The 11,790-nt window shown below is 60.4% G+C and overlaps 1 protein-coding gene across 1 annotated transcript; it reads left to right on the top strand.

Moving 5' to 3' along the window:
- Positions 1 to 752: 752 nt before the first annotated feature.
- Positions 753 to 2,898, top strand: POU3F2 (POU class 3 homeobox 2). The gene has a single exon (XM_052781463.1). It carries the CDS (start codon positions 1,075 to 1,077, stop codon positions 2,413 to 2,415), a length of 1,341 nt encoding a protein of 446 aa, XP_052637423.1. The 5' UTR covers positions 753 to 1,074; the 3' UTR covers positions 2,416 to 2,898.
- Positions 2,899 to 11,790: the final 8,892 nt, after the last annotated feature.

Genomic DNA, 11,790 nt, shown 5'->3' with positions numbered 1-11,790 from the left:
CTTCCAGCTCAAAAATGGGCAGTGAACTCTTTTCGCGTCGGCCAGCCCGGGCGCTGCTCGTTCCTAGGAAATCCGGATCCAGTTCCAGGGTCTCCTTCCTTTCTGTCCGGACCGCAACTTCTTTTTTTTTTTTTTTCCCTCCCCCCCTCCCCCTCTTTTTCCTAATTTTTTCTCTCCTCCTCCTCCCGCCCGCTCCGCCCCCCCCAAACATTCCGTACCGATGCAGAGCCGCCAGCCCCGCTCAGGCGGACCCGCGGGGCACCCCGTCCCCCCGGGACGGGACAAGTGCCACAGTACCACCTCCGCAGCGCCGAGGTGCGAAGCCCCGACAGCCCCGGCGGAGCCGTGTGCTCCGGGGAAGCACCGGGTGCCCGGGGGCCGGCGGGCAGGGAGGGGGCCGCCCGCTCCCCGCCCCCGGGGGCGCGGCGCTGCCCGGCCCCGCCGGCGGGGCTGGCTGCGGGGCGGCGCCGCGTGCACTCGGCCCGGCCGAGAAAGTTGGGGGCGGGAGTCCCCCGCCCCGCGGCACCCGCCCCGGGGCAGCGCGGCCGGGCCCCGCGCGGAGACCGGCGGCAGGGCGCGGGGCCCCGGCAGGGCGCGAGCAACAGGAGCCGGCGGCCGGAGCGGCGGCGGCGGCAGCCTCCCGCCGGCGGCGCGGTACGGCGCGGTGCGGCGGGGCGGGGCCGGCGGCGGAGCCCCCCCCCGCGTCGCGTCGCGTCCCCTCCCCTCCCGCCGCCACCGCCCCCCGCCCCGCGGCCGCCGCTCCCCCGCGCCCCGTTCCCCCTCGGAGTTGGGTTCCAGAGGGCGGTCGGGGGCGGGGCGGGGGGCGGGGCGCCGCCGGCGGGGCGCGCCAATGGCGGGCGGCGGCGGCGGCGGTCGCCAGGGGCGCCCGCGTCCGTCAGGGCGCGGGGAGCCAATGGTGTGCGGCGGCGGGGCGGGGCGGCCGCGCGTGCCTTCGCAGTGGGCCCCGCCGCGCGGGCCGGGGGGGCGCGGGCGCCGCGCGGCGCCCGAGGCGAAAAAGTAGCTGTCAAATGCGCGGCGCCTTTAACCGGCGCGATCAGTGCGGCTCGGCGAGTCATGGCGACCGCAGCCTCCAACCACTACAGCCTGCTCGCCTCCGGCTCCCCCATGGTGCACGCCGAGCCGCCCGGCGGCATGCAGCCCGGCGGCGGCTACCGCGACGCCGGCGCCCTGGTGCAGGCGGACTACGCGCTGCAGAGCAACGGGCACCCGCTGAGCCACGCTCACCAGTGGATCGCGGCGCTGTCCCACGGCGGCCCCGGCGGCGGCGGCGGCGGCGGCGGCGGCGGCGGGGGCGGCGGCGGCGGCGGCGGCGGCGAGGCGCCCTGGTCGGCGGGCGCGCTGGGCCAGCCCGACATCAAGCCGGCGGTGGTGCAGGCGGGCGGGCGCGGCGACGAGCTGCCGCCGCCGCCGCCGCCGCCGCCGCAGCACCCGCCGCCGGGGCGGGCGCCGCACCTGGTGCACCACGGCGGCGGCGGCGGGCACCACGCGGCGGCGGCGGCGGCGGCGGCGGCGGCGGCGGCGTGGCGGGCGGGCGGCGCGGCGCACCTGCCGCCCGGCATGGCCGCGGCCAACGGCGCGCAGGCGGGGCTGCTCTACTCCCAGCCGCCCGGCTTCACCGTCAACGGCATGCTGGGCGCCGCGCAGCCGGCGCTGCACCACCACGGCCTGCGCGACGCCCACGAGGAGCCGCCGCCGGGGCCGCCCGGGCCGCCGCCGCACCACGGCCCCGAGCACCCGCCGCCGCCCCACGGCCCCCACCCCGGGGCGGCCGGGCCGCCGCCCGCCGCCGCCGCCGGGGCCGCCGGGCCGCCCGGGCCGCCGCCGCACCACGACCCGCACTCGGACGAGGACACGCCGACCTCGGACGACCTGGAGCAGTTCGCCAAGCAGTTCAAGCAGCGGCGCATCAAACTGGGATTTACCCAAGCGGACGTGGGGCTGGCGCTGGGCACCCTCTACGGCAACGTCTTCTCGCAGACCACCATCTGCCGCTTCGAGGCCCTGCAGCTCAGCTTCAAGAACATGTGCAAGCTGAAGCCTTTGTTGAACAAGTGGTTGGAGGAGGCGGACTCCTCCTCGGGCAGCCCCACCAGCATAGACAAGATCGCGGCGCAGGGCCGCAAGCGGAAAAAGCGCACCTCCATCGAGGTGAGCGTCAAGGGCGCGCTGGAGAGCCACTTCCTCAAGTGCCCCAAGCCCTCCGCCCAGGAGATCACCTCGCTCGCGGACAGCCTACAGCTGGAGAAGGAGGTGGTGAGAGTGTGGTTTTGTAACAGGAGACAGAAAGAGAAGCGCATGACTCCCCCGGGAGGGACGCTGCCGGGCGCCGAGGACGTGTACGGGGCCAGCAGGGACACGCCGCCGCACCACGGGGTGCAGACCCCCGTGCAGTGAACTCGCGGCGGGGGCGCCCGGCCCCTCCTCCTCCTCCTCCTCCTCCTCCTCCTCTCCTCCTTCCCCCAACTTTTGATTGTCCTCCTTTTTTTCTTTTTTGTTTTTCTTTTTTTTAATTATTATTTTCTCCTATCTTTAAAAAAAAGACAAAAAAACAAAAAACAAACAAAAAACGCGCAAAAAAAAAAAAGAAAAGAAAAGAAAACAAAAAGCGAGCGAGCGAGAGGGCGAGCGCAAATCACAGCAGACAGACAGACAGACAAAGCACCTGCACCGGACCGTCCCTTAGACGGCAGCGGGTGCGATGCTGTATTTTGACCTTTCCAGGCGAGTGCCCGTGCACCGGAGTGGAGTGAGTACCGCGCGCAGGCAGGGCAGGCAGGCACCGGCAGGGCAGGGGCAGGCACCGGCAGGGCAGGCGCAGGGCGAAGCGGTTCGCACAAAACTCCCTTGCTCGCTGGCGAAAAAAATAACGGCGCTGCCCGGCCGGGGAGGGGGCGGGAGGGGAGGTGGGGGGGGCGGCGAGGAGGGGAGGGGGGGGCTCAGCCACCTCGGGTCCCCTCCGCAGCCCCCTCCCGCCACACAAAGGCAGATTGCATTGTGGAATGTCGCTCGGTGTTGGCACATGCTGCTGTGTTTATTTTCTGTGGATCCCCTGTAGGAATATATGAAAAAAAAAAAAAAGAAGAGAAAGGAAAAGCTATCCCTTTTGATGTAGACAGTATTTAAACGTACCAATTTGCACTGCAAGAAAATCGAAGTTTACATAAACAAATTCTTTTTTTTTCTTTTTTTTTTTTCCTTCCTTTCCGACCTTAATTTTGCAAATGACTTGCATTTTCCACGGTGAGCGTTAGTCAACCAGTGACCGGTCTACAATATGTTACTGTGTTTTAGCCTTTGCTTTATGTGTATATGTGAACTTTTGTTATAAACAAATCTTCTTAAATACGTGTAACGCTTATTTTCTCCTTTTACCGTAGCAAAAAAGAATGCGTATATCTGTATGTATGTATACATATGCATGCGTGCATAGGCGTACGTACATACACATATATATAATGTCTCTCTATATACACATATATACGCACCGCCAGCTTCCGTTCTCCAGAGACGTGACTCTCGTAATTGCTTAATATACGCCTTCAACGGCAAGAGTCGAGTTTGGAGAAGGGAGAATAATGCAAATCGACAAAGTAAACTTCATTTTCAGGCAGTGTGTCCGGGGGCCGAGGCGCAGCCAGAGGGGGAGGAAAAAAAATATGTGCAGCCCTTCCAGATTGTGTCAGTGCGGGCGAGCGAGGCCCGGTGTGGGAAAGGCGGAGATGAAACAACACGTTTCCAGAGTTTTCCCGGAGAAAGTGGCACTTCCTTCAGAGGGAAAGGGGATTATTTAGCTTCACCCCCACCCCTCCCAGCCCCCTTCCCTTCCCCTCCTCCCCCCGAGGCTCCCCGTGCGTGCCTTTGGCATCCCTGGTCCCACTGCCCGGGCAGCCCGCGCCCGTGTCAGCCCCAAAACTTTCTTTCATCGAGCAGTTTTGCATCAAGGCAGAGCCAGGGAGAGCCCGAGGAGCTGCTGGGCCCGGGGCGGGGGCTGGGGGGGGGGGGGGGGGGGCCGGGTGCTTACACCTGCGTGTAAACACACGCTGCCCCCTCCCCTCCGCAGAGACCGTGTGCGTTTCTTTTTCGCTTTTACTTTTCGTCTTTTTTTTTTTTCTATTCGTATCTTGCCCTTTCCCACCCCCCCTACCCCCCCCCCATCCTTTGGTCAGATTGCGGTATAATTTATTGAAGGAAAGGACCAGTTTTAACTTGGGCAGCCTTGTGTCTTTCACTGGGGAATGAAATGAAGTGGGAAAAAAAAAAATGCCATTTTTCAATCCGTCTTTTTTCCCCCCTTCGTTAATAGTTTTAAAGTGCATTTCGTGACATTATCTTGATGGGAAATGGTTAACTTTCCAAAAAAAAGAGAAAAAACCCACGGGGACAAAAAAAAAAAAGGAAAAAAAAAAGCAAAACAAAAAGCTCTAAAGGGAAGCAGAGGAGCGGGACCTGGGAGCAGCGCATGTATGTGCGTGTGTCTGCGTGCGTGTGTTTGTGTACTTATGCACACACACAGCTATGCATATACATTAGAGGAACTTTAAACTATGATAGTTATAAATTCATAAAGGGATCATTTAGTCAGCACAAACGGGTGCTATAGAGACAAAGCATTTTTATAATCTAAAAGTTTACTTAGTTGAGTGTTGGACAATTATGGAGAAAAAACAGTGAAGCATTCTCTCGCAGAACTCTCCTATAAATATTGCATTCAGTAGCTAAGGCTTTAGAGTATGTTTCTCATTGTCTTTTAAAGCGCCTGTGACATTGGGTTTTCTTTCCTTCTTTCTTTCTGTCTCCTTTTCTTTCTTTCTCTCTCTCTTTCTTTCTTCTTGGTAAGACAGATGATGATTTCTAAGAGGCACATGCATTAGCCTTTTTCCTGGTTTTCCAACAATTGTTACAAAGATACGGGCACCAAGCTTTTCTCTTTTCTTTTTTTTTTTTTTTTTTTTTTGGATGTATTGAGCTGCTTGTTATTTAAAGTGTTGAGGACTAGCGCCTAGTGAAGTGAATCAGATCAGGGCAGATCCAGTGGTAAAGGGAGGAAATGAACTTTCAGACACTTATTAATACGTGCGTAAGGTCAGAAAACGGAGTCGAGAGGATGTTTGAGAAAAGCCTCAAACTCCAAATAGGTTTACTAAAAAAAAAAAAGTTACCATGCAAACCTTACCACTATGTATATATGTTTAATATTTGTCCTTTGAAATGCAGAAATAGTTTCAATGTTTTCTTTGTCTTTTTTTCTTTTTTTTTTTTTTTTAAATGCTACCCAGGGAAATATTTTCATATCATTTTTAAGTGGCCTGCCTCAATGTATATTTATTTCTTTTAAAGCAAACAGGTTCTGGAAACTGTTTTTCTGTAGCTTTAAATGAGTAGGTGAACAAAATCTATATGGGATGTAATTTTTTTTTTTTGGTTCAGTCTCTTTAAAAATACTTTGTTTTGGTACATTTGGATGTGCTTGTGGGGAAAAATAAAAACGCAGAGATCCTTATATATTTATGTTAAAGTAATATTTTATTATCTACATAAAACAGAAATGCACAATACCTTCATAGTTTGTTCTAATTATTGAAATATCTTTATTTTATTTTTAAAGATAGCACAGATTTGCATAGTTCTTAAGATTTGGAGGGAGAACACCCCAGTACTTATACTGAGTTGAGTTCTGTGTAAAAGCACCGCCATTCCTTTATATTTCATGGAATTTTTGGAATAAATTTGATGCCTATACCGAGAGGTTCCACGCTCATAACTTCCAGGGTCTTGAAGGAGAGCCTCGGGAGCCGTGTTCATTGTGTCTCTCCGCAGATGAACCGCAGCCGTGTGTTTTGAAGCATCGGTTTCTGTGCGGGTAGGGGTGTCCTGCCTTTGGTGCTGGTGGGGAGATCTGCTCCTCAAGTTAGTTGCGCGTTCCGGCGGGAGGCACGGGGGAGAGGAGACTCTCCTCTCCTCCTTCCCTTTGGGCAATTTCAGGTCTGACTGCTAGGAGAAAAAAAAAAAAGGAAAAAAAAAAAGGGCAAAAAGGCGGGGCTTCGTTTTGGGGAGTACTGTTTAAGAGAGGGAGGAAGGATGCGGCTGCCCAGCGGGGCTGCGCACCCCGCGGCGGGCGCTCCCCGGGCCGGGCCGGGCCCCGGGCCCCGCGGCGGCGGCGGCGAGCCGGCGGGGCCGGGGCTTCCCCGTTGGACTTCTGCGGCTCCGCGTGTGTAACGAGCCGGTCGGTGTTAGCCGGAGGGGTCCCGGCTGGGGACCGGCGGGGCGGGCGCGCTGGCGAGCGGCATCGAACTGGGCAGCGTTCGCAGAGGCGGCGGTGTGTCCCAGGCCCTTTTGGCCGGCTCGGTTTCCCAAGTGCGGTACCCCGCTCTCCTCCTCACCCCCCCCCCGCTCCCCGCCGTCCCTCACGGTAGTTTCTAGGCTTATTAGATTTAATCATCTTTCCTAACTCCTAGTCAATATTACACTCATCCCGAACAGATTCAGCTAAATGATCTTATCAATAGTTTCGAAGAGAAGTGACAGAAAGAAGAAGTGTTTTCTGACCGCAGACGTGCTGACGGGTAAAATGCTGAAGCCGGCTATGGATTTAAAAGCCCTCGGTCAATAGCCGGCGGAACGGGCGGCGGAACGCGAGCAGCCTCTGCCCTCTGCAGGACACTCGGGTGGGCGCCGGGGGAATATTTCGCCTTTGACGACAGGGCCCCGCCGTCGGCGAGCGCTCCCGTGTCGGGTGGACAGGAGGTGACTTGCGCGGATGGGGCCTCGCCCGGCGGGGCAGGCCCGGCGCCGCGGGGATGGCCGCCCAGAGCCGGCGGCGGAGCGGCGAGTCCCGCCGCTGCTCGGGGCCGGGCCGCCGCCGGCGGAGACCCCCCCGGGCTGCTCCGCCGGGGCTCTTTGCCTACCGAGAGGCTGACCAGACGGGAGAGACTTCTCTGGTCCTCCCCGGCTGGTTGCGGGGAGGCCGGCCGGCTGGGCGGACGTTCTCCCCTTTTCCTTCTCTCTCTCTTTGAAGAGGAAGAAGAGGGGGAACGGAGCAGCCGTAGGATGCACCTTCTGCTGATGGATGTCGGGGTGCGCGGCAGCTCCCTGGGCTCCCCCACCCTCATTCCCAGCAGGGACTCTCCGTCGTAGATCAGGTGTCAACAACAAAAGCCCTGTTTCCTCGGCTCGCTCCCTCCGACGGAGGCCGAAACTGGAAGGCGGGAGGAGAAGTGTGTATCCCGAAGCCCTTGAGTCGCGATTGCCTCCCCCCACGCCCCCCCCCCAGCTCCGCAGGAGTGAGAGGCAGCGGTCGGTGCTGCCCGCCCCGGGGAGCTCCCGCCGCCGCCCAGCCCCGCCAGATCTCCCGAGGGCGGGCGAGGGGGGGGGCCGGGGCTTGGAAAGAGAGAAGCGGGGGAAGGGGAAATAATCCGGCAACCCCCCCCCCAGGTTGCGGGGCAGGCCGGGCCGGTACCTTGGCAGGTGATGCTCTCGGGCCGGGCAACTTGCGAGAGGCCCGACGGGGGCAGAAGCCCCGGTCGCCCCCCGGCTCCGCCCCGTCGTTTCTCTCTCTTTCTCCCTCGGTTTTTGTTGGCGGGAGCTCGGGGTTCCCCCCCCTGCCCGTGACCCCCTACTCCAGTGCCCGGTCCCCCGGGCGCGCTTCTGGCCCGCTCCGGGCCGCGGCGGGACGGGCCCGGCTGCCTGCACCTTCCCGGCCTCCTGCTCCCGGCCGCGACCCCCAGCCTGGGGCCGCCATCCTCCTCCGGCTGCTCCGCTGGGGGAAGCCCCCCTCCCCCGGCTGCCTGCCCCTGCCCGCCCGGGCGGCCGCAGGCCCCCGAGTTGTCCCAAGGCGCCTTGTTGGGGGTTTGATGGCTCTTTGTGCCGGTGCCGTCGGTGCGGGCTTCCTCCGCGGCGGGAGGAAGAGGACGGGTGACCCGCCCGGGGACGCGAGGCGACGGCCCCCGGTGGGCGATGGGGCCCGGCGGCGGCGGGGAGAGCGGCCACCGGCGGGTGGGCGCGCTGGGCTTAGTCCGGCTTAAACCTCTGGGCTTAGGTGAAGCCCTGGGGAGGGTCGCGCAGACGGGGTGTCCCCCCAGCCCCAGCCCGGGCAGCGTCTTGCGGGGCAGGGGGGGTGGGAGCAAGGGGGCAAGCTGTCCGCGGCTTCTCGGCGGGTGGACGGGGCAGCGGCGGCCTTCTGCTGCCTCGAAAACGGCGGCTGGGCGTTGTGGTCTGGCTTGGAAAACGTGGCTCTCCCGCGGCCTCTGCTCCTACGGGGGTCATCTATTTATTTCGTCTTTGGGAAGGGACGGGGGCCTGGGCTGCCGCTCCGGCTTTAATCTCGAGATGGAAAAGATCAAAACCAATTTTTCGGAGTTGCGGGCGCTAAGTCGGTACTTTTGTGCTCGGGGCACGGCCACGTTGTCGTCGGGGTTGTAGGAAGATGCTCCGAAGAAGGCGAGTTCCACCCTGGCTCGGCCGGGCGGTCGGGGCACCGGGCGGTACTTGGGGAGCGGGTACTTTTGCGGGGGAAAGGAGCGAGAGCAAAATCAAAGCGTGCATTAGCAGAACTGGTAAAATAAAAAGCAAGAACTCCTTCCCGGACCCGACTTCTCATCAGATCATAAACCAAACAAGCGGGCTTTTCGACAGGCGAGTCCGAGCCGCAGCGCGTGGGTTTCCACGCCGCAGCCGGCCTCAGCCCGTGGCCTGGCCCACGCTGCAAGTCGCTTTCCTCGAACCGCAAATCCCTCCCTGCAACGGCCGTGTGAGCACCTCCGAAACTCGGCCAAGCGTCCCGGCCGTGCCGGGCTTTCGCGCAGAGCCCCCGGGGCCGCGGAGGCCGCCTGTGCCGGCGGGGAGCCCCTTCCCCTCGCCCCCCCCCCCTTCCTCCCCCGGCCCCGCAGCTGCCCCCCGCGAAGCCCGGGCCTCCCCGCGGGACGCAGGGGTCAGATCCTGCCCTGCCGTCGGCGGGGAAGGGAGAGGGATGGAGCGAGGGGCAGCGGCGAAGGAGCGGCCGAAACTCTTTGCCGCTGCAAGAGCGGCGGGGCGGCGGCGGGCGCTGCGCCCTTCCCCGGGGGGGGGGGGGGGGGGGGGCGGGCGGGCGGGAGCCGGGGCGCTGGGCCCCTTCGCCCCGGGGAGGGGGCGAGTTTGGCCGGTGTCCGCCTGGCCCCCTCCGTGCGCAGGATCAGTCCCTCCGCCAGGGCAGAGCCGCTGCCGGCCCGGGGCAGGCGGGCTGCCTCCCCCCGGGGAGAGCTGCAGAGCGATGGGGTCGACGGGGCCGGCCCGGGGGAGCCCACCGCTCCCACGGCGGGGCCGGCCCGGGGGAGCCCACCGCTCCCACGGCGGGGCCGGGGCGGTGCGGGCCGTCCCGGGACTGGGCAGCAGCTCCGGCCCGGCTGCGGCTCTCCCGGCGGCCCCGCAACGTCCCGCCCGGGCGGGCTCAGCTGTACCGCTCTGCGGCCCCTGCGGGGCGGGGGGGGGGGGGGGGGGGGGGGGGGGGGCCGCCCAGGTGTCATTTTTAGGGATTAAAAAGAGAGCCGGCCGGTAGGAAGTTGGCGGCCGGTGTTTCTTCCCCTCCTCCTCGCAGGGCGGTAAATCCTGGACGGAAAACCCGGGCAGAGGCAGCTCCGTCAAAGGGCCGGCGAGACCGCTCTCCCCCCCTCCTCCGCCTCCTCCTCCTCCCCCTCCTCCTCCTCCTCCTCGTCCCCGTCCCGTCCCCTCCCGTCCCGGGAGTTGTAAGAGGCGCTCGTCTAAAAGTTAGGACTTGTTTTTAGCCAGCCTGACTCATTCATTAATTCCCTTTCCCTCCTCGATTCATTCATGTCTACAGTCATTCATTGCCAAGTCCATGGAGGCATCAGCTCCTTGGTCAGTAGGGGAGACGTACAAACAAGGATGGTGCTATTTATTTCCCTCTGCCTGTGGATTTCTAAGACGTTCAAGCAGGCACAATCATTAAACTAATTTGTATTTGATTGTTTGGGCGGACGGGGGTGAATTTTATTGCACTAAGCATTCAAGCACGCACGCATCGCTGATTACCAGTATACATTAAATAAAGTTGTTTGTACACATTGTCTTACCACATATAGGCAGTCTTATTATTCTAATTACTCTAATTAGTGCATTGAAATGTTTTCTACTTGATTTGAGGAGACAGTGATTAGTTCTATTACTTCTTTTAACTCTTATTTCATGGAAAACTGTTGATGCATGTTCCAATTACCTTGTTTTTCTCTTTAATATAGCGCGGGCCCAAAATATGATGAAATGATACCGTTGGCGGGTAGAAAGATTCATCTATTTTCCCCTTTTAAAAGAGCTTCCATTTTTTATAGACCCCCCCAGCAGACAGATACTTCCCCCCCCCCGCCCCCAAAGCGTTCACAAATAATTATTTCTAGCCAAAGCAGCACGTTTCTTCTTTACAATTTCTTCTGCTAGTGCTTTGGTACTTTATGGTTGTAGCATTTACCATTTTTTTCTTTCCCTCTCAAAAAAAGGGAGTCTGAGGTTTATTTGATGCGAATCTTTTTCGTAAGTTTTAAATTAAGGTTACTATTAATTGATAAGATCAGTTCATCAAACATGTTACTTCTATAGGGAATTGTAATTAAAACCTTAATCCCGTTTGGGACTTACTTTTTTCCTTCAACACTTTCTTGAGGGATTTTTTTTTTTCCCTTTTCCGTGGCTGATGCCGTTTGAAGCACGGCGGAGGTACGAAGCGGACCCCAGACCCCACCAGAGCGGGGAGGTTATTTCGTTATCAAAATACCCGTCTTCACTATTGAGCCAATAGAGGTTTTATGTCGAGTTTTGGGATGTGTGTGTGTTTGCCTTTTGTGTTGATGTGCCGGCCACTTAAACCCAGCCGGTGACAAAGCAGGCGGCGGGGACGGAATCTCGCCTTCCTCTCACGTTACAGACAGGGAGACTGGCTACTTCTCGGTCATAAAAACACTGCTTTTATTGTTGGTGTCTCCCCCCTCGTCTTCCCGCTAGTTTGTTAAATAAATACCAACGGGCAGTGGTGGTGGGGAAATACCACCACCGCCACCCCCACCCCCCACCCCCCCTAAAAAAAAGGGGGGGTGGAAAGAAACGCAAACCGTCCCGTAAATTCTTAGAAGTCCAGGTCTGGAGGGAAATCTATGGAGTTACATGGGTAAATACTGGGCCTAGGCTGCTTATACTTTTAATATTTAAACTGGGATTATAGGGGATCTAAAGACGCCTTCCTAACCTTTGCCAATTGCCTCTGCAAGGAGAAATCCCGCAAGACGCACAAAGGGGCGAGACGGCTTCCCCATCGCCTCTGACAAACAATTCCGCCGCTGGGCTGCCCGGGGAACCAGTTTCTCCCAGGGTCGAGGTGGTGGCGGTGGTGGGGAGAAGGGAGGGGGGGGGGCGGACACGGGAGCGGGACAGCGGTCAGGTTTGGGGAGGAGGGGGGGGTCGTGAGGGTCTTGGGGGGGGTCCAGGGAAGACGCCACTGGCCTCCGGCTCCGGCTCCGGCCCCGGCCCCGGTCCCGGCCCCGGCCCCCCCCTCCGGGGGGGCCGGGGCCGGGACCGGGGCCGGGGCCGGAGCCGGAGCCGGAGCCGGCGCGTGGAGTGCGGGCGCCCCCTAGCGGCCTCCGCCGCCACCGCCGCGGCGGGGACTCCCCCGGGAAGGGCCGGGGGGGAGCATCATCCCAATCCCCCCCCGACCTCCCTTTCCGAGACCTTTCTCCCCCCTCCTTGGACGCAAAGACGACGGGGTTGGGCTGAGGGGCAGCCTCAGATGTC

This window comes from Harpia harpyja, chromosome 3 (assembly GCF_026419915.1).
Source record: "Harpia harpyja isolate bHarHar1 chromosome 3, bHarHar1 primary haplotype, whole genome shotgun sequence".
Taxonomy (NCBI): Eukaryota; Metazoa; Chordata; class Aves; order Accipitriformes; family Accipitridae; genus Harpia; species Harpia harpyja.
Note: the sequence above shows the minus strand (reverse complement) of the source record. Positions and strands in the feature narration are given on the sequence as shown.